We start from the raw sequence: 23,435 nt of genomic DNA on the forward strand, positions 1-23,435 counted from the left end.
CCATACCTTCACTGGTGCTTAGCAAGAGATGATGAGCAAGAGACATAATCATATCATCTGTTTGGATTCCAGCAATAGCTTTATTGGCATATCGGACCAATGAGAGAAATTCAATAAAATCCTTAAAACGTTTCCAATTATTTATTAATTTATTCTCTGAAAGGTAATAGTGAGTTTGTAAATCTATTCTACTTTGAGCATAGAGTGGTATGTCTTGGGAAGCACTCCCTCAGGATAGATAAGGCAATGCCACATATTGACTAGAACAAAATTTTGCACTTCAGTTAAGCTGAGTTTTTAGTGGTACTTGCTTCGATGTGTAGGCCTATACACTTATAGTTCGTATTTCTGAAACGGCTCACCCATACAGCAAAGTGTCTTAACCGTATAATCGTTCTTGTTTAGCTACAGTTCTACAAGCTCATACTTGTACTTTCCTGTATAACCATGCAAGAAGGGAGGGGATCAGAGACAGGTTTATGATTTTGTGAAACATTTTTTTTTATTATTGATCAGGCGGTTGAAGCCAGGATTGAATGCGTCTGTGTAATAGAAAACCAGTGGAACCACATGAATCAGGAAGTTGCTTCTCAGTAAAGACACATACGGGGGCTTCATTCCACAAATGTGGAATTAATAAAAAAAAGTTTAACAAGTAAAATCAAATACCTGTGATAAATGAGTGACTAACTACAAATAATTAGTTGTGCGCATGGGAGAAAATGCACATTTTACTCAAATGTAGGCAAGATGGAAGCACAGTCACTGCTAAAGTCAGAGAAAAAATGTGAAGAATTTTGGCCATTTCAAATCACATTCCTTTTACTAGATAGTTGAAAGTAAAATTAATAATTCAAGTTAAAATCCTCATCTTTGGTTCTGCATCACTTTTTTTTTACCATACCATATATACCAAACTTCCAAATGAACACTCAAAATTTTAGAGATTAAATTAGGTCCTTCGTAGGCCTTGATGTCAGTCACTCGAAACATTCTCTTCCAAAACATTATCTGATACAGTAAAAGTCCCATATCATGGCTATCTAGTCCCTGTATTTAGGGGTTAAAAAAGCTTTTTAAAAGCATGTGATTTCAAGTCAGCGTATTATTCCGCTTTGTGACTAATCACTCAGAACCACTTTAGGACTGATGAGGCTCAAATACCTAAAATCATCCGTTAGATAACGATTTTATTATTCCATAGAAAATCCAGTAAGTCAAATTTCACCTCATAATCAATACCTCAGAACATCCTACTTACATCAGAATCTGTACAACATAAGCAGGGTTAGCACCGCTGATAACTAAAATAACTTCACACTTTTCATATTGGTCAATTTATTTAGCAGTTATTAAACCAAAATATACTACATATAGTTAATCAACACAGGGAGCATAATACAGGGGTTGAGGATATGGCAGCTTTACATATTCCCTAATTTGCTTCATTTACAGCTTATACAACAAATAGACAAATAGTGTTGTCTTTCAAATTTTATTTTTGGACTAATCCCAAATGGATTTCTTTTTCGCCAGAAATATAATACATTTTGCTATAACACTGTGCAATTCCCATTGTCATTCTCTAGATTTCGATTTTGCAGAGCAGTTGGTGTTGCATAAAGATGAAAGGACTGACAGACTGCTGCTCTCCTCTTTAGCCGATACTCAGCGTTGACCACAAAGCGTTCATGGCAGACAGAAATAGTTCCTATGAGTAGCGACACTTAGGCTTGATGCTTTACAGCAGACTGAGTAATATTGGAAAAACAACGGTGAGGTTTCACTTCAAGGTGCAATGGCCCCTTTCGTGAACTTGTGTTTCTTTTCAAGAACGGAAGGTTATTCAGTTAAACTGTCTTTATACTCTTGTAAAAAAAAAAAAATGCATTCTTTTAAAGAAAACAATATTTGCTCTGAAAAGAAAACCATTTAAAATAAAACATTTCAAGTTGCCTAAAAGTAAGAACAGATTATATACAGAAAAGAGAGACACTGACAAAAACGTTTGTTGTGTGAACCCCACCCAGCCGTTACCAACCTGTCTCAGTCTGTGAAACTGACAGCCAATAAGCAACACAAGCCAGCCGATTACCCATCACTGCTTTACATTCCGTGGAACACTTGATTGTTCTGTATTGTTGCCTGAATGTCGAGGTCATTCTTAATACAACCCCTTACGAAAAGAGAAAGAGAGAATTGCAGTGATTCATCATTGGGAACGAGTATGTTTCTGGAATGTACATGGAAAAACGAAACCGGAAACCGTGCGGTTTGCTTCTCATGTCAGAAAATGAACATTGATGCGTACAACCAACAAGGCATTATTCAAAATGGATGCCCCCTCAAAACAATGAAATCATGATAATAAAAATCTTAAATACAAAAACAACTTTAGAAGCGAAAAAAAAAAAACACAAAACAAAACAAAAAAAACCTTGAAAATCATAAAAACTAAAATTCCCTGGATTATTACTTTAGTCTAAACCCGTCCACTGTACACACAGCACAAGAAATCCCACGTGTTCTCTTCTCATTTTGCAAAGTAGACATTTTGAAGGGCAGAGGCCCTCTATAATGTTTGCCTGTTACAGAAGGAACAGACTTCTCTGGAGTAAAAATGTGTGGTGGGCCTGGTCGATCAGAGTAACATCTAACCCAGGGTTGAGTGTGGCTTCTAGAGTACTACTCATGGAACCAGTACGATGAGTGCAAAGTCCAGGCTGGCGGTGAGGGAGGGGAGGGGGGGGGGGGGGTTGGTTTGGATGGAGACTTGCAGGGTGCTCAGACTCATGCCGCTTTTGGCTCACGTCGACTTCTGCCGGTAGTGAAGAGTCAGATCCCCACCGCTCTTCCAGATAAAATGCTTAACTGTTCTCAGATCCATGTTGGGATCCAAAACCTTAGAAAAAGAAAGCGCACCTGAAACTGGAATCCCACCACAAAATGGATAATCCTACACAAAATTACAAGTAACACTTTACAATACTGTAAGGTTACATGAACTGGCATGACCTGATATAGTTAACTAACTACTGTAAAGCTTTGTTCATGTATTTCTGCATCATCGATTAATGTCAACAATGACAACTAGTTAATGAACCTTTAACAAAAGGAGGAAAAGACACATGATTTTGAGCGTTAGGGGTTTTAGACCAAGCTGAGAGAACCGGGCTCCAGTAGAGGTCCTTCAGACCATTTTCAATGTGAAGTCAATGGTACAATTGCAGTCATAATAGTAAAATGTTTCCCCCACAAGAAAATGTAGTCAGAAACAGTTTTTTTACTTAATCTAATGCCTCCCAATGTGCCGATTTTCTTTAATAACACAAACTTAATGTGTTATTAGGACAATATAGCAATTATTTGTGGACGAATCACACTCTCACACACTTTTCCCTACTGTGCAGTCTCTGGCTCCAAATTGTAGAACATGGCAGCACCGGAAAACCGCTTTTCACGAGCCCATGGACAGTCCGTGGATGACCTATCGGGCGCTTGGTCCATATTTTTCTACACCGTCCGGTTTTGACCTACCTGATCCTGGCACAGCAGCTCGATCTTCTCCTCGGCCAGCACGGCCATGTCCTCCTCCTTCTCCTGCTCCCCCGGCTTCTCGTTGTTGGACGAGCTGGTGGTCTGCGACTCGTTGTCCAGGTTGATGATCTTCTCGTAGACGTGCTCCATCACTTTCCGCACCTGCAGCATGTCGCTAGCCGAGAGGCGATCCCTAAAATCCAAAACGGGAACTGGCTCAGATTTTTGGAACCCGTTCGGTTGCCTTTTCATTGTAGGCAAGAGAAAGTAGACAATTTGCACAGTACAGGAGGATGGCATTATATAAACTCATGTGGAAGGGAGGAGAGTTAACCAACCTTTCCGTACTAGGAAGAGAAAAAAAAAAAAAAAAAAAAACATTTGACACCGCAAATGTTGCAACACGTGTACATTGAAATCTTTGGTAACACTTTATTTGAAGGTTCCTGCATAAGAGCAATACAACTCCTTTATAAGCACTACATGTGCATCCATAAACATTCATGTCAATAACCACAAATAGACAAATGGTGTGTTATGTCAACATTGATGCAGCAGAAGATCCTTCCAAAATGCTCATGAAGTGCTTATGAATGTGCTATGTAGTACTTATGAGGGTGTTATATAGCTCTTATGTAGGAGCCTTCATATTACCTAATATTTCCATGTTAACAGTTTTCATTCAGCTTCAATGAAGCACTGAATTAGTGGTGTTTCAGATGAATACACGGAAACCTACTTCTTTAATGTTTTTGCCCCTGAAGAGGAGTGGGGCTGGAGGTAGAATGGGATTTTGTTAAATTTAGGCATGTTTTTCTGCAAGGAAGGAAAAACAAACGAAAAAAAAAAACAGTAAATTATCACAAAAATTATGGTGACAGATAAGTTATAGCAATACATCCAGTGACTTCTGTTCCAATGACATTGGGTTAATTCTCTTGATGGTAATAGTCTAAATAGTAAGATTAAGAAAAATAAATAAATAAAATCATTCCATTTTGGAATTGCCTGTTGCACTGATGTTTACTGTGGTGGTGCTTCATACCAAATATTGGATGAATTTAATATACTGGCAAAGATAACAGCAGGATGCTATAAAAAGACAGCAACAAAATGCATGAATGCCAATGTACATTTACTTATTTTTATTTAACAACTGAGATTTTCCTTTCATTGTTCTAGGGAATAATTAGAAGTGCAATCTTATAAAGCGGGTGGTTACGCGTACAATGCTGAGTGTTTTACTGCAATCTGTAAAAAAGTGTCAATTTTTCCTCTAGTAGGCAGACTCATTCAGGAAATTATCATAAAGACTTTGCACAGAGCAAATAAATCTGAACCCACAAGCGTGGAACCGTGAAAATTGGTAAAGAGCGCTCACATCTACAGTGATGTCGATCACCCACTGCGGAACGGTCTCGTTTAGCAACATTGACTCCGTCTCTCCACCCGAGTCCCGACACAACAACCTGCAGGGGGAAACGGGAACTTTTAAAACTATGGTATTAAAAACATACAGAAAGTAGAAAATCAGCTCACGCATTTACAGTAAACAAAATACACAATAGTTATATTTTGATATGGGTTGGTACCTAAAGAGAGTCCTCCCTCCTGCTTCTCCAAAGATGACTGGAGTGTGTGGTGGCACCTGGAAGTAACCGTTTCCTTTCTGTATTCTGTTTTCTTGTTCCCCGTTAACTGAGAGGAAGGACAGCTTTGTGAAAACTTTGTGAAAGGGCAAGGCACCTCATGCAAAATATGGAGTAAATAACTTATAACATGGAGTACCAGTAGACAGTAGTTAAAAGTAACCTGGAAGGGCTTGGATTACAAAATGTATGGATAGTTCTTAGCCAGACAGACATAATTTGTGCGTCTGACTGTGGTTATGTGATTCTTCCTGGGAAAAATCCTAGCTCAATGTAGATGAATATACATGGCCAAGGAAGGTTACATGGTGAACTGGAGATACATTTTTCTGACAATAATCCATTATTCTTTTATGTATTCCAAAAAAAAAAAACTTCTAATGAGACACCTATCTAAAAGATATGAGTGTGTGTTGTCCCTGATTTGGAATTGGGTGAGGCTGCTCTGGTTTACCGTGGTTGATCTCATTCTCCTCTTCATCCATGGGGTTAATGTGCGTCCTGGGCCAATACTCCAGAAGGGCCTGGAGCAACAGCCCGCCCAGATTCACTTCCAAGAGAGAGGAAACCAGCCATGAACTATGGATTTGATACAGCACCCTGTACCCTTGTGCTACAGTGCCTCTCAAAAGCCTGCTTTTCATTACATGCAAAACCCATCCAACATTTATTGCAGGCACTATTATCTCCATTTATTTTTTTGCCCGGCATCATATTTCTAATGGATATGCAAAAGCATTCAATTTTCTTTCAATGTCCAAACTACACAATACACTGAAATCAAATCAAGAGGTGGGAGGAATCTAGAAAAGCTATTTTATTTCTACCAAACTGGTCTTTTATCCAAATAATGAGACAAAACTCTGCTTGATATATAATAACAATCAAATATCAAATAACATTCGAATGGAAGTGCCCTGTTATTTTTGTGTAAATATACCTGAAACTTCAAACTTACATTTTGGGTCGGATCCATCTGGACTGGTGAAACCAGCATCCTTGGCAGAGACCCACGCAGCAAAACAGTCACTCTCATCCAAAGTGATTGTCAGCATCTACCAATTACAATACAAACAAAAAAAGAAAAGCACATCCGTATTGATAAGTGCTCTGAACAGAACTTTCCAGTGATCGTACTCGTGGACCTCACGTAACGTGAACATTGGCAATAGGTCATCGTAACCTACCCATCAAAGCCCTGCAATGCAAATTATTCACCATGATGACATTGCATGTAGGCTGGTATTGTTTTGACACTGCAGATTATGACATGATTAATGAGAAGCATGTTCAATGCACGCTAGTACTTGAATGAATTTAACAGATCGTTAAATTCAATTTTGGAAAGCTTACAGGATTCATGGGCTGAGGATTCTGATCCATTACATTACTTAGTAGATGCGCTTATCCAGAGTGACTCATAATGCAGGGGAATATAAGAGCATTTTATGAGTAATACCTCCAGTCTTGACTAATAACACTCCCAGACTAGTGACGCACCCCGGAACTGTGTAGGGGATAGATCCGATTAATTTGCAGTGATTCATTTTTTGATTCATAAAATGAATTCACAATGCAAACAAATAACATTTTGGGATGGAGCGTCACATCAGCTAGGAAACGTACCCCTGTTTTAAGGTCTACGGAGAACCAGTTTGGCACATAGACCATCTTGAACCGCTTCTTGATTTCTTCATCGAACTCCACCTTCCCCAAATCTTCAACCTTGCACGCCTGAATAAGGTTTAAAAAAATAAAGTCAAACAACATCAACCAATAAGCAGAAACGATGAGAAAGCACTGAGAAAGCAGCCAATGATACCCACCTTTAGAACATCCCAGTATGCCACATTGTTGTTTGTGTCTTTGGTAAGTATGTGTCTCTTGTCATTCAGAATGTGGCACTGAATTATGCTGGCTCCACCTTAAGGAGAAAGGTGTAAAACGGTCAACAAGTGCAGTGAGGGGGGGGGACTCTGCTCTCTAAATATGAATCTCTTCAAATGCTTTCCATTTCTTTCATGTAATAATAGAATTTGGGAGCTTTAATCTTCAGTCTTTGGCCATTTGTAGTGCTGATGGATTGCTAATTTAGCCATTTGTCTTGGCTTCATTAATTTACAAACACAATAAGGAATCAAGAAGACTACTTTTTAAAGGCACATTGTACATTAATATTTAACACGGAGACAATTTATTCTATGCTAATCTATCTATTATATCCTTTCAAGAACACATTTTGGGCTCGTCGCCATTTTATCAAATGGCACACAAAACAAATGTGATGCACATCCTTGCTTAGTTTCACATTAGTTATAGCTCATCTGAAGGTTGCATTCAATTATTAAAAGCTGCTACTAGGTACAATTTGTTCAAATGGGGCACTTTTCGCACTGAAAAAAACGTGCACACCTGCAGAGAAACATCAACATAGCATTATTCATTAATGCACCGTACGTTCATTTCAGCTTAACGTGGGAACACAAGAACAGCTTTGCTCATGCAGTCAAGGCTAATGCTAATGTACGCAACACATGCTGTTTGCGAAACCAATGCGGGAGCTAGACAGCTTGGCCAGCTGTGTAGCAATGTCCCAAGGGTTTTAATGAATGTTCAGAGCCAGAGTTAAGAGGAATTAAATTGTTATGTGTGAAGAAATGTGACTAAAATATCGGCGTATAATGGAGGGACAGTATGACAGGGTGATCTTAGGAAGGGCCTTGCAATTAAAGAATATGGAAACCGAGAAGATGTCAGGCTAATATACCGGTATCGGGTTGTTTTGTACCAATTAAAAATGTTTACATCTAAAATGTAATTTTTACAGCTTTGGTTTTACAGAAAACGCATATATGCATGTTGTTGTATATGTATGCAAGCTACGACATTAATATAATGCATTCTCCCCCCTTTTCACTCCAATTTGGTATATCAAATCCTATCAGTCAGCACTCAATGCTACAGTGTTAATGACATGAGTGAGAGGACAACCACGCACTCTTCTGGATCACGAAATGACAGCCGGCCCTTCTCATCAGGAGCTAAGCTCTCACAGGACTTATGACTCCTTCAAAGAAAGAGAGCTTATTACTTATGCACTCGCTGCATGACGTGGAGAAATTGCCACGTCACGGCGACCGTTAATGAGACAGCCGTGCGTTCATAATGAGCCGCGGTGGCTCCCCTTTAGGCTGGCGGCATCATTACGAAATCGTGACTCGCCGCCTCTCGTCCCTCCACCCGTTTGCTCGATGCGTTTCTTTTGCCCTGAACAGCACCCAGGGGGCAAACGGATGTTTTTTTTGCTCGATTTCACTACCGAAGCAAATTCCGTTATACCCTCTAAACTGAGTTACCTTTCCCCAAACCCCCTGCACTGAGTTCAAAAATATAATTTGTTATTGTATAATCTTTTTTTAAAAGTGAGCGAAACAAAGAGGGGAAAAAAAAGGAACAGGTGAGCCTTGAACTAACCACAACACCAAATTTTCTGGGAGCCAGAGTTGCCTTTTCAGTACATTCACAACATTCTCTGAATGATTAGCAAACATGCAGGTGGGAGTTTACAACACAAATACCCTTTTGATCATCAAAAGCCTTTTGACGTGACCAGCGGGACAGCGGGTGGCCTGCCCCAGGGTGGCAGGCCACCCGTTCCCAAACCTAGAGCCGGCTCGCGCGTGGCTAACGAGCGTCCGAACACGGCAGCGCGCTCCCCGCTTCACAGAGCGGCCGGATAATGGGATGTGACGTCGGGCTGGAGCGCTCCCCAGTAAGAGGGAGAGCTACAGATGCGATGCTTCCCTCCGATCAGAGCCAATTAAAGGCACTTTACCTTTGATGACTTGTTCGGGCTGCGTACACAGGGGCGTCAGGGGGGTGCTGCAGTCGTTGTCGTAATCGCCAGATGTTCGGAAATTGTGGATGCCCTTTAGAGACTGCGATAAATCACATCGGGAAGACTGCATATTAAGCAGAGCCAAGTACATGCACCGACCAAAAGTAGAAATAATCCTCTGTAAGAAAACGACTGTGAATATGGGAACACACAACACTTTGCAACCGATCCAACAGAAAATGCAATAAGTTGCATTATTTTTAACATTTAAATGGAACGGAATTGAATTATCCTGGGAACCACGTGTGCAGCAAAGAACTGATTCATCTCAGAAAACCGTTTGCACCTTCCTACTGACACACTAACGCAGAAAACAAAAAGGTAAACATCAAAAACCAAACTTATATAAAAAATCTAGGGTGCATAAGACTTCTACACCATGCTGTACAGTATTTAGCTAATAAACTTGCGCTTTCGACTCTCCAGTCTTCGGTTATGTAATTGGCTTTATTATGACCACACATATTGGTTGCAGTAATGGGACTGTCCCATACACCATCCACCAACCAAAATCCACAGTAATATTAATAAATATTATCATATTACAATACTGAAGAATCTGTCATCATTGCCATCAGCCATAACAACAATAATCATTATCATCATCATCATCATCATCATTTTCACCATAACAACAGCCCTCATTAGGACGAGGGTGATAATAAGCGTAATGAGATCTCCCTCCGGTGCGGTTGTCAGAGATGAGTAATGCTCTAGATCGTTCACGACTCGTCAGAGAGCGACCGAGCCTGGGGACCAGCCTGAGAAGAGACAGGCCCGTCTCTACCACCTTAACCCCCCCACCTCCCCCCGGCCGCCCGGTCGCCCTCACGCGTCACAGCGCTAAGCGGTCCAGACAGGTGACGTCTCCGCTCACATCACCGCGGCGACGGGCGCGGGCGGCATTCGGCGTTGGTGCTCACCCATTTGTTGACCGAGGACTTGGTGGTGGAGACCCAGATGGCCGGAGGGGGGTCGGCCGACCTGTCCAGTTCCATCTGAGAGGGAGACACGGGGGGAGAGAGGCCCGAGAGGCCGGCGTCAGTGCGGGCCGATCCTTACCCTGCCGTCACCTCGGTGTCTCTCCCCGTACATGACGGATGGTAATGATGTACGGTTTCTGTTCACGGCACTGACACTTTGAGGAAAGCGATTTGGGGACGCACTTTAGACTTGCAGTCGACCCCCTTCAACTCTAGATTTTCCAGAATTCAAGTTACTCAGTTTCTAATTCCAACTGCTCACCAGACAAGATCAATGGAGCACAGGAAATTATTTGAATCTAAACCTATTACGTACTTCACTCAGGTCTGCCGTTTAACTAAAATAGCTCCTTGCCCTCCAGGTTCAGGTTCCCACAGGTAAAGACTAACAGGTTTATCCACTTAAATACTGATATGGGAGGACTTGGGGCGATGGGCACTGTCTACTCTCATGGCAACATTCTTTCATTGAATATTGTTGAAATATGTTCTAATTTACACTGTGGTATTACAGTATATTGACACTAATTTCTGAAATTGCTTGTTAAGTGTTGCTTCTCTGACATTGCTGCGGAACGAACTGCCCACACGTGAGACAAATAAAGTCTAAACTGACTAAAATAACAAAGTAACAATTCCCCCCCCTCCGGCCTGCCCTCACCTTCAGAACTGGGGCCTTCTCCTCACAGATGAGCACACGGATGTCAGGGTTGCGCAGGTCTGTGCAGTAGATCTTCCTGTCCCGGCCCCCGGAGTAGACGTGCGTGAAGGCCTCGTTGACCTGTAGCGCCCACACCCCTTCGTCGTGGACCCTGTAGGTAGCGATGCACCTCTGCTGACCCAGGGACCAGAGCCGGATGGTTCCGTCTGAGCTACCCGACAGACACTGCCACACACACAACAAAAGCCACCTCAGAAAGCGGGACACTTTAAGATCAGAGCAATTCACAAGTCGCATTTTTATAAGAACATCGTTTTCGAGTGTCAAAGTGGGATTTTAACCCCTTATGGGCGGAGGCGACCTGCAAGTTATATCTCCCTTAACAGACAGATGTGACCTGCGTGTTACATCTCCCTTAACAGACGGATGTGACCTGCGTGTTACATCACCCTTAACAGACGGATGTGACCTGCATGTTACATCTCCCTTAACAGACGGATGTGACCTGCGTGTTACATCTCCCTTAATAGACGGATGTGACCTGCATGTTACATCTCCCTTAACAGACGGATGTGACCTGCATGTTACATCTCCCTTAACAGACGGATGTGACCTGCGTGTTACATCTCCCTTAACAGACGGATGCGACGTCAGCGTTGCATTTGAGCATATGGCCGTTTTTCAAGACACATGAGCGTTGACATGCATTGTGATTCCTAGGCCTTTCTATGGGGTTTCTAGATGCCTTAGTGAATAATGGGTTAAGTTATACATGCATTTTAGGGGCCAAGCTAGAATCTCTTCTTCACAAGTGGTCGTGTAAGGAATCCAAGAATACAGCCAGAAAATAAACCGTATCCTTTCAGAACATGTTACTGTAACTATGAAAAAATTAATGAAACAATTTACATAAAATCTTACTACCATTTTATTTATTATAAATACACCAGTTATTCATCATATTGAAAATAAGCTATTTGAATGCAATTGATGTCACAGACCCAAGAACAATGGGAATTATTAGATGTCTATCCAGCCATCTGTGCCCTCCCCACTGAGTTAGCCTTACCTGTGTGCCATCTCTGTTTAGCAACAATGACTTAACATTGTCTGTGTGTCCTTTTAGCTTCATTAGCTTTGCACAGGTTCTTGGGTCCCAGACTCTCAGCACCTATCACAAAAGACAGAGCCCCACTGACAGATAAAGACGATGCAAAAATTCAGCAGTTTTTTTTTCTTGTCAACAGCAGAGTAACCACTGGGATGGTGGCCAATGAGATACTTGCCTTGGACTTAAATTGTATGGACAGGTATGTAATAAATTGTGACAACTGCAAATTTCCAAGAGTAACGGTAGTATTTACTGATTCATGAAGCTAGTCTCTGAATGGCTACTGCAACAGTGTAAATTCAAGGTAAATTCCTTTGCGGGATTGACAACAAATGAATCACTGAAAGTAAGGGGATTCTACCATTACAGCAACATGGTGTACCTGATGAGAGATGAGAGTTAGACATGCTTTCTAAGTTAAAGGTGATTTTTTGGGGTGCACTGTGTTGCAATGTCTGAAAACAACTAACAATTATGAAAATAAACAGAGAGAATCAAAGCTTTCAGTGTTTAAGATGAGTATGTTTTAACAGGAAGTAGCAACCAACTGGTCCAAATCATCGAGGAAATACATATAGCAGGCAGGCAGAAAATACAACACCAATGTGTAATGTCACAATGGTTTTCATAGAATAAGAATGATAATAACAATATAATCCCTAAACAATGACAATCACAATAGGAAAGCACACAATTCTCTATTCACCATATTTCCATCGACTTGTATAAACATATTAAAATCATCAAGCAGCAGTAATCTCTTAAATGACTTGGACCAAAAATAAATCAATAGTATTCTTCCTCATACTTCTCTCTCCACCTAAACTGTGACAAGTGTTTGTTTTACCAAGACAGGCGCGAGAGAGAGGTCTTAATTATATTTTAATTGTAGTAATTGCCTGTAGTAAAGGAGATCACAATTGTTAAAAAAAGAAGCTCAAGGAGGCAGGTTTTAATAATTTCTCTAGAGACACAATCCTGCAGAAACACACTGGTGCTAGCTTGCATGAATCAAGCCTTTGCTGTTTTATGAGGGTATGCTAACCACTGAATCATGATCACTATGCTCATATACTCCTGAACCAATAACATCAGTTAGGGCTACATCTCATACATGACATTAATCACCACAAGTGTTTTGTGTAGTAAAGCCCTTGGAAAAGTGAATAGGTCTGTATCTAACACAGTTACGGTGTTAAAAGAACATCATAAAAAGTATATAAACTGCCCTCGAAAATGGATTTTGATAGTTCAGTCGGCACTTAACTTTGAGCGTACAGAGTCAAAAAGCACCATACAAATAGTTTGTAGGAGGTTTTAAAGTGCGCACAAACCTTTTCAGTGGAGCCAGACACAATGACTGTTCCCATCTGATTCATAGCCAGGCTGTATATGGAGTCCTTGTTGCCACTCAGTGAGGAGGCTGTAACAGTGTACAACAATGCAGAGATCAGTTACAGGACAGCGCGCGGAACGGGGCTAAACGACCAGCATTGTTCAGTGACACGGTCCTCTACAATGCGCTACATTTAGAGCTCCACTATCTGTGGGAAGTACTCGGGGCTTTGATGTCCTTGACGCGTTCCGCATTAACATACAAAGGGAGATTTGTTTCTGCGGGTACCACAATGCACAGAAGCGTAAACTGGGATGCTAACCTTAGCTTTCCATCATTTATGGGAGCGACTAAGGGCAGGAATACAAGCTGTGATATCATTTTAAATGCACTTTTGAATGCATTATTGTATATACACATTCTTTTTTTAAATCTGTAGAATACTGCACATAAGGCACAAGAGGTAGCCTTTGCCGCTGCCTGAGATCATTATTGTCTGAGTTCAAAGCACTACGTATTACGGGATTTCACTTTCCCTAATGATTGGGATGCTTTTTTTTCTAGCACATATTCCGGTAGCGTGTTCATATACACCGATTACCCAAAACATTATGACCACTCACAGATGAAGCGAATAACAGTGACAATGTCAACGCAGGGTCTGAGATACATGAGATGGTAAGTTGGTTCTCGTAACCGATGTGTTGGATGCGGGAGAAATGAGCAGGAGTAAGGACCTGAGCGACTTTGACTAGGGCCAAATCGTTATGGCCAGACGACTGGGTCGGAGCACCTCCAAAATGACAATGCTTGTGGGGTACTCCCGGTCAGCAGTGGCGAGTTCATACCGACCATTGTCCGAGGAGGAACAAACCACAAACCGGTGACAGGGTGTTGGGCGCCCAAGGCTCATCGATGCACGAGGGCAACGAAGGCTATCCCGTCTGGTCTGAACAGACAGATTGGCTACGGTGGCACAATTTGCAGAAACTTTTAATAATGCTGACAAGGAATGTGTCACAACACATCTTGGTGCCAGATACCACAAGACACCATCAGAGGTCTTGCAGAGTCCATGCCTCGGTGGGTCAGAGCTATTTTGGCAGCATGCAGAGGAACAACAGCATATTAGGCAGGTGGTCATAATGTTTTGGCTCATCGTTGTTTAAACACCATTGTAACACACTCAGCAATGGTTTCTGACTCTTCCACACGATTATACTCACTGGTGACAGTATTGTTTGAGGCCGTCAGTGCTGTTAGTGTATTTACATCCCAAAGGAAGATTTGTCGGTCAAGACCGGCAGAGGCCACCAGCTCCTTGTCTTTTGCATACGCTAAGGCTTTGACATAGTCCTGCACAGCAAAACACGTTCAGTACATCTATTCACATTGCACTTCAATTGAGCCTGTTCATATAGAGGTTCTTCTCATAGAGGTAACACAACCACAAGGTTATACCAGGTTACTGGTAGACCTTTTGAATTCTAAATATTAATCCTGAATAAGTACAACTTAGAATGAATGAATGATAAAGAAGATGGGACGTAATCCTTACAGATCCTTTTCACATCTTTTACAGTGATTTTCACAACAAGTGTGGATGACATGTCTGGTTACCTTGTGTGTCCGCAACGTAGACATACAAAATCCCTTATGTGCATTCCAAACTTTCACAGTGGTGTCTGAGGAAGCAGATATCACTACAACGCAAAAAAGAAAACATGGACATCAGATACGGCTGGGGATTTTGTGCAACAGCATATCTATCATAATCTATGAATTAATAGATTACCGTCTGGGGTTTTCACAAGTATTAGTCATTTTACTGAGGTGCACAGAAGGAAACATGCAGGCCAGGTTCTCCACTCACATGTCTTCCCGTTGCAACACAAGACAATGTCGTTGACCCAGTCTGTGTGATGCTCCATCGACGCTATGTATGGGTCTTGCTGCAATACATAAGAGCCATGTTGCCAAGCGTGTTCTTTACTGTGCCTTCATACATGTTTCAAACACGTACCCCATTTCCATCACTATAAAACTATTTTCTTGGTATTTGCAAATTTGACTGATACTCAGTATTTTTATGCATTTTGTTCATTTAAGTCCCCAAATGATTGGCAGCACAATTTTCAGCTCGCATCTTTTTTGCCAACACATTTTGCCATTTACCAAGACATATTACAATGACAACACTCCTACCCAGACCATTTGGCCAGCAATAATTTAACATTGTTATTGTGGTTCATGGACACACTGATAACACTGTATCATATTAACAAGGCATAGAGTAAATGACAAATTTTTACCTTGTGTTGGTTGACGCTCCATATCCTTATGATGGAGTCCCTTCCAGCGGTGAAGAGTCGGTTCAAGGCTGGGTCCAGCTGCAGTGCGTTCACCCCATTGCGATTGTACTTCTCGACCTCGTCTCTTATGACATACGACACCTGGAGAGAAAGACTTATAACTTTGGTGTGGGTAGGAGTGCCAAATTTCAGATATCCCGTGTCACCTGAGCAAGGCCTTGCCAATGTCAATCACCCAAGCCTTGAAACTCCAGGGGCCTTATTTACTTGGAGAGAGGAGTTATTCAGGTCAAGCTCTGAACAAGCTTGCTCTATTGAGGCTACACCAACAGGTAATAGACATGGAGGTCTTAGTGTTTGACCTGGTAGTACATCAACCTGCAAAAAGACAGTCTGTAACCTCTTAATAATACACAACCTCCACATCACAAATAAAAGTCATGACCAACCGTTTCAGCACAATTTTTCCAATAATACTAAATTTTTAGGCATTTTCCGGTTCCATTGTCCTACATTTTTTATCAGATTTCAAAAAGATCACACAATCGACTGTTTGCAACATTATTAAGAAGTAATCACAAAAGGACATAGTAGGTGAAGGAAGACCACTACAGTTGACAACTGATAAATTGACATCATAACAAAGTCCCAAAACACCTGACTGACAGATCAGAAACACTCACACATATGTGCGTGACTATGCTGCACAGAACTACAGAGGCTACACTGCAAGACGCAAACCACCAGTTAGCCACAAAAACAGGAAGACAAGACTACAGTTTGCTAAGTACATAAAACAGCAAAAGGTCTTGTGGACAGATGAGACCAAAGCTGACTAAGAAGCTAACTCTGGATGTTTCATCATGCAGCAACAATGAAATTGGAAACTTCTGACTGGCTAAATCATTCATCTGATCTGAATCCAATTGTACATGCATTTAATCTGCTGAACAGAACTTAAGACAGCTGCCTTAATCCGTGAAAAAGGCAGTAAAGATGCAGTACAGACCTGGAAAAGCCTCACCAGAAGATATGTGACGAAGTATTGACCTTGAATACTTTATTTTACATAACCTTAATATGTCCTAAAGATTATGGTGTCCTGAAATGGGGGACTAAAGTGCAGTCCGTAAGTATTTGGGCAGTGGCACAATTTCAGTTCAGGCTCGGTACTCCAGCACATTGGTATTTACAGCTGACCCATGTTATAGATCACATATCACCTCTGTGAAAATTAGCTTTAAATATACATTTTTAATACAATCCTATTTCAAACACGTTTTACAGAAACATTTCATAAAAAATGTGACAGACGTTACATTAGTGGTGGCAGTCAGCCTCTCACCTTTACAAGATCATTTTGCCTTATTTACCTCTCAATTTCGTAAAAAACACTGGGGGCAGATGCAAGTGAAAATAGTAGTTCACCGAAAATACCCATTTTTGTAACATTGCATCCTGCACTGCAATGGTAATAACATGCAGTTTAATTACTACAATTGCCAAATCCATACTCCAAAATATTCACCCGAAGGGAATTTTTTTAATTTTTTTCATGCTCAGGTTGACATTACTATAAAATTGCCAACTGGTCAGCCCCCATACCACTGGTAGATTTTCACACTCCAAATTCCAGATTTCCACTCACAATTAAGCTAGGAGCCGAGCTGTAGCATATTTTGAAGAAATGAGACTGCCAAGAGACCAACAGTCTTGTCTGACAAAGTAATATTGAGCTATATATCAAACCGCACTTTAAAGGGTAATGAAACACCAGCTTTGGTCCAATCTCTGCCCACTCACAATTTTAAAACATGTGAATTGTACGAAGACTGCAGTTTCAGTTGTGGGAGGAGCGATAAGGCCATTCATTGACACATCAAATTCAGAATGCAACATGGAAATATGGCTCTGGCTATTGGACAGCCTTAAAATAGGACAGCACCAGTGGGTTTCAGTCTGCTATAGCTTGCCGCATGGCAAAATTAACGTACGTAACATAAGCAGGCACACTCACAAACATAACTGTTCATTGTTGCTGTGTATCTATTGCAGCAAATGCGTAGCTAATGTACCATAGCTTCATGGGTGGTCGCTGTGTCTGCCTTTCCCCTTCAGCAGATCAGGAAAGTTTGAATTGCCCTACCAATCAACAAGAGGGGCAGAGTTGGGGCTTTCACTTGCTTACGTGAAAGTAGGTTATTTACCTGCCAATTTGGAAATCATTATCCCGCATGCATAATCACCTTAAATTGAAATGCAAACACGAATGCAAGCAGGACCCATGGGATGTTTCCATTCCTATTGTTATTATGCCTATACATTATGTACAAAATAATGAGTCTGTTATCATACATAGAGCTGGTGCATAAACACCCAAGAACACTTCCAGTAACTTGTTATATATATTTATCGGGATGGGTTGCAATGAGTGGTAGGTAATTTAATTAGGACATACACATATTTTAATTAATTCATAGACAACCCTTTTTATAGATAGTAAAGACAGTTAGCTATCAAGAAACTTACAAATTATATTCTGATGGAAAATAGCAAAGACAAGAATTTATGCATTATTATTCAAACTAAATGCACTTGTAGAATCTTGTTAAATCACTGCTACTTTCTAAAATACGTTTACTCTATGCTTATCGGAGGAATGGAACATACGTAAGTAAATTTCCAATAATTGCACAGCATGTTTATTATAAGTTTATTGGAGGAATGAGACATACAATGTAAAGTAACGTTAGAAGTGCAATAGAATAAAAACGCAAAGAAAACCATCAACGCATCAGTTAGCAGGTCTTGTAAGTTACTTCTACGCAATAAAGTCAATGTTGTCATAACTAGCAATCAACTTACTACACAGAATAAACATTGCGTTAGCTTAACTAGTAAATTAACTGATAACGCAAACTAGTTAAGTGTGCTAACGTTAGCAGAACCATGTTCTTATCACAGAGGATAGCTAGCAAGCTGCGAACGTAGCTAGCAAGCTAGCTACTTTGCCTCTGCAAGCGAATAAGCTTAAGGTTTTAGAAAATCGTGTAGGCAGTTAAAACATATTTAGATTAGCTACAGGAGAATGCAACTTGTAAAATGAAAACAGTAACGTTAACGTTACTGAGGTGAAGCTAGTGAGGACTAACTGAATCAATGCAAGACCGGCTGCACATGCAGTCCAAATCCAACCAGGGCCATGACAGGGAATGCAAGACGATTTCTTCAATGAACAGTGGCATTGCAATACACTGCACATTTTATTATGTGGATTTAAATGAAACATTTATTTGTCTATTCAATTAGAGGAAGTATGTGTAAAACGTTTGTTTACACGCATCAATCGCGGTTGCTTGCTTTATGGCTAGCTGGGTAGCTAACTTAGTACTGCCGAAGATGATTCGCCATCCAACAAGCTAACAGGGAGGAGTGACCAGCTTTGTCCCCTTCGCGCCACCTCATTGCTGAGCTTTACAAGGACCAGTTTCAGCTTCTAATGCAATGACAATGCGTACATTCTATGGATCAATAAGGAGTATAATGTGTGAAAGTGTAAATGTACACCCCACAATACTGCAAAGATTTAGAATTTACCTGTACTTTTCTCCGCCCAGCAGCATTCTGCCTGTGATGAGCCGCCATCTTACATGTTGACAGGCTGACGTCACTTCCACCAAGGAACTCAAAGCAAAAAGTTCCGGAAGGACAGCGGCAACCGCTTATCGTTGAAAAAATAACTTTTTTAATTATGTTACAGCTGCTGGAAATCGTGTTGCTAGAGAAGCTATGATTTATGATTCAGAAAGTAATATGATGCACATTTTTTTCTTTTCCAGATAGCCAGCTATCATGAATCCTAAGGTAAACATCACAGCTACAGCTAACGTTGTTACCTTACTAGATTTGCAACTTATTGGCCACTTTATTACGTACACCTGATAATTGACACAAATTTCCTGCTGCTCCACCGAATTGCGAATCACTTGGCTGCAACTCAATAGTACAAAGCACTAACATCTCTGAACATGCAACACATCAAATCTTGAAGAACATGTTTTTGGGGGCTGCGCCTTTGCGCAGGAGGTGTAGGGCTGCTGGGAGGGAGGTATGAGGTGCTGGGGAGTGTAAATAGGGAGAAGGTGCTGTGGGGGAGGGACTGGGGAAGAGGAGGGAGGATTTTCTGGCACTTTTCTTGATGAGCCTTGAAAAATACAAGTAATGGGTGGCCCGGCCATGGGGGTGCGAGGAATGATAAAGATGGAGGTGGAGAGTCGCTTCCTAGGAAAGGTGCTTTGGTGAGGGTTCAGCGGCGGCAGAGAGAGGTGGAAGGCGTTACAGTGAGTTATGTGGGTATGTATTATCAGTTTGTATTTTTTGCGTCTTTTTTTTGTTTGGAAATTTAGTCTTGGAGTTGTGTTTTTTTCCTTGTTTTCATGTGAATTTGTATGTAATGTGTATACTGATTGTAGTAGTTTCCCATAAAAAAAAACCCCACTGTCAGCTCAGAGGAAAAAGATGAGGCTGGAGAATTGAAGATTAGAAAAACGTTGCCCGGACTGACAAATCTTGATTGTTGTGGTGACATGCTGATAGTGGGGTCAGAAATTTAGCATAAACAGCATTAATGGATCTATCCTGCATTGTGTCAACCACGATGGCTGCTGGTGGTGTAATGTTGGGAATGTTTTCTTGGCACAATGTAGACCCTTTAATCAATTGAGCATCATTTGGATGAAACAGAATACCTAAGCATTGTTGCTGACCATGGTTTTTATGGTCAGTCTACCTGTGGCAGGTGGGGCTCAGTTTGCGGGAGGGAGAATTACTTAAAAGAGCAACCACAGTATGATCCCAAACATACTGCTAAAGCAGCAAAACCTAATGGGACGAGCCCCCGAAACAGCATGAGTTGCAATACAGGCTTGCCAGAGCATCACTAGAGAAGACACCAGCAACTGGTGATGTCCAGGAATTGCACACTTCAAGCAGTCATTGCATGCAAAGGATATGCAACAAAATACTAAACATGACTACTTTAATTTACATAACATTGCTGTGTTCCAGACATGGTGCACAGCAATATCTACATGGTGAAACTAGAATGTATAAAATGCCTTTTATTAAAATCTTAAAATGTGCACTTTAACCACTTGTGTATTTTTTTTTTTTTTTTTTTTTTACAGATCTCAAATTGTGGAGTACAGAGGCAAATTAATGAATGATGGGTCTTTGTCCTAAATATTATGGAGGGCACTGTATATTTTAGGGAATAATGTATATCTGAGTAGTAGTTGTCCAATGTTGTCCGAATAGGGCCAGTGTGGGTTCAGGTTTTTATTTTAGCCTGGCACTAAGATTGGACACTCCTGGTCTAGCTTGTTTAAAGAAATATGAATATACTTTCGCCTGCATGGAACTAGGTCAACTTTGTCATATGTTTAAAAATGCTAATGCTAAAGGACATTACTGCTGAGGCAATGGTTGTCGTAAATGTCCCAAATAATTTGACAATCTGCAGTGGTGAGCTCCTGGACAATGTTAACAATCCAGTAGCTTCAGTTTTGTAGTTGAACTGTTGAATGGCTGTACCATGCTGTAATGTAACCTGTAAAGATAATTTCAGTTAAAATTTGAGCAGTTCAAGCCGGCCATAACGCTGGTCTAAATATATAGCTTGAGCTTGTCAAACCATGTCAAGCTGGGAGCTAGTCTGAACTGGTCAATCAGTTACCAGCTGTTTCAAAACATAGCTTGACCGGTTTTTTAGGTGTGCAAACCTGTCTTCGTAAGAGGCCAAAAACAGGGGAATGGATTTATGCAGACCAACCTTCCTCAGCCTTCTGAAAAATTAGAGGTGCTGCTAAGCTTTTGTTATGATGCCGCTGTTGTTGTTGGTATAGGTTAGGTCCATCAATTGCAATTGGAGTGTGGCCTTTACTGCTTTTCCTACTGTTTTAGTCCTACTGACACTCAGGGCCAAGTTGTTTTTCTGAACAACACCCCTAATTCCTGCAATTCACCTCAATACCACCGTGATTGGTCTCACTTATCACACCAATCACAGTGGTATTGTTTTCAAACTTAATTATATGGTTATGGTCATGTTTGGCTGTGCAGTCATGAGTGAACAGAGAATAAAGTAGTGGACTTAACACCCAACCCTGAGGTGAGCCAGTATACAGAATGAGTGTAGATGACAGGGCAGATCTGTGGCCTACCAGTTAGAAAGTCAAGGATCCAGTTACACAGAGTTAAAGAGCCCTAGTACCCCTAGCCCTAGTAAAAGTAATAGCTTTTTGTCCAGCTGAGAGGGAATGATAATATTGAATGTGGCACTGTATCACAAATAGCATTCTGACATCCATCCATTATTTAACCTGCTTATTCCTGGTCAGGGTCATGGAGTGTGCTGGAGACTATCCCTGCAAGCATTGGGGATAGTCCAGGAATATACTCTGGACAAGCTGCCAATCCATTGCAAGGTGTACACACAACTTTCACTCACAAACTCATACATAGGGGCAATGTAGTCTCTCCAATGAACCTAATATACATTTGGAGTACCATACTCAAAGTATGCCCATGCGGACACAGGAAGAACATGCAAACTGTGCTACCCACTGCACCCCCACATTCTGACATACTGTATGTGTTCCTTTTCCCTAAGTGCTTCAGGGAAATATGTAAGTCCAGAGAAAATGCATCATCAACAGACCTATTTTGAGACGGGTGCGTGGGGGTTGGACCCAAAATGCACGACTCAGAAACAATAGTAATAAAGACCCCTCAGGGCTTTATTCGGGACGAATCCCAGGAGAGTAGTCAACACAAGCAAAGTCCATACACGTAGATCCAGCCAAACAAAAAGTAAACAAACAAAAAGCACGGTGCCGAGGGAAGAGGCAAACTCGTAGTCGGTAGACGTGCAGGGAGGTCCGGTAGCAGGAGAGCTGTCAGCGGGGCAGATGAACAGACGGACGGCAGGCAGAGGCGTAGTCGTGGACGAAGCGGGAGTCGAAACCATGAAACAATCAGCGAAGCAAAAGTACAAAAACGGTAGGCGAGGACGGAGTCAAAAAACAAACGATGGTCACAAAACAGAAATCAATAAACAATGGTCGGTAACAGGCTTGGATCGTAACGTGTAATCAATAGTGGTAAATGCTCAAGAGTTGCGTGGTAAACAGAGGCAGACAATTTCGCAGTGAACAGTTGCGCGACTGGGCTATAAATGCAGGTGTAGACAGGCGTAGACAATTAGTTAGAGCGTAGCAAGGAAATGGAAAACAGGTGCGATGGATGACAAGTTTAACAAGGAGATTAGTAATCGTTAGTAATAAACCTATCCTGCCCTAGCATTAGTAAATTAGTAAATGACATGCACGAGAAACGTAAGGTAACATGAACACATGATTAGTTTGTTAGTCTCTACCCAATCCTGATCTAGCCTTAGTAGTTTTAGTAAATAGACAAATGGAAACACTTAGGGGAGTGAATGACAGAACGAGAGAGAGAGAGAGAGAAAAGGCGGAACGCAAGGTTTGCGGAAAAACATGTAAAAGTGTATGCATAACAACGACCAGTTAACGTAACAATAAACATGCATCAAAACATAACACAAACCGAAACTAAGACGATAACCACTAAACATAACCAGGAATATAAGCGTACGAAAACATAACTAGACATGACAATAAAATAAATCGTAACGAGACATAACTAAACATGACAAGAAAATAAATCGTAACAAAACATAACTAAACAACATGACGAACCTAGACTAACATAATACATGATAAGACACTACGTGACTAAGACAACATGAATAAACATAAAACATGGCAAGACAGACCTGAAACGTGACATATTTGACAGATAAGCAAACTGTAAGGATCAAGGGAGTGAGTTTATTAATTACATACTGTAACTACTCGTTCAAGGCATT

At 41.1% G+C, this 23,435-nt stretch overlaps 1 protein-coding gene across 1 annotated transcript; it reads right to left on the reverse strand.

The window, feature by feature from the left end:
- Positions 1-476: 476 nt before the first annotated feature.
- On the reverse strand, positions 477-19,162 carry wdr48a (WD repeat domain 48a). Its single transcript, XM_061238314.1, has 19 exons — positions 19,085-19,162; positions 15,488-15,628; positions 15,049-15,127; positions 14,796-14,878; positions 14,402-14,531; positions 13,174-13,262; positions 11,798-11,899; positions 10,729-10,953; positions 10,008-10,082; positions 9,022-9,124; positions 7,013-7,110; positions 6,813-6,920; positions 6,145-6,241; positions 5,641-5,736; positions 5,130-5,235; positions 4,919-5,006; positions 4,277-4,353; positions 3,538-3,730; positions 477-2,902 (listed from the first exon to the last, which is right to left on the reverse strand). The coding sequence occupies exons 1-19, from the start codon at positions 19,130-19,132 to the stop codon at positions 2,807-2,809; spliced, it is 2,034 nt and encodes a 677-aa protein (XP_061094298.1). The 5' UTR covers positions 19,133-19,162; the 3' UTR covers positions 477-2,806.
- Between the last annotated feature and the right edge of the window lie 4,273 nt (positions 19,163-23,435).

This window comes from Conger conger, chromosome 4 (genome assembly GCF_963514075.1).
Source record: "Conger conger chromosome 4, fConCon1.1, whole genome shotgun sequence".
Classification (NCBI taxonomy): domain Eukaryota; kingdom Metazoa; phylum Chordata; class Actinopteri; order Anguilliformes; family Congridae; genus Conger; species Conger conger.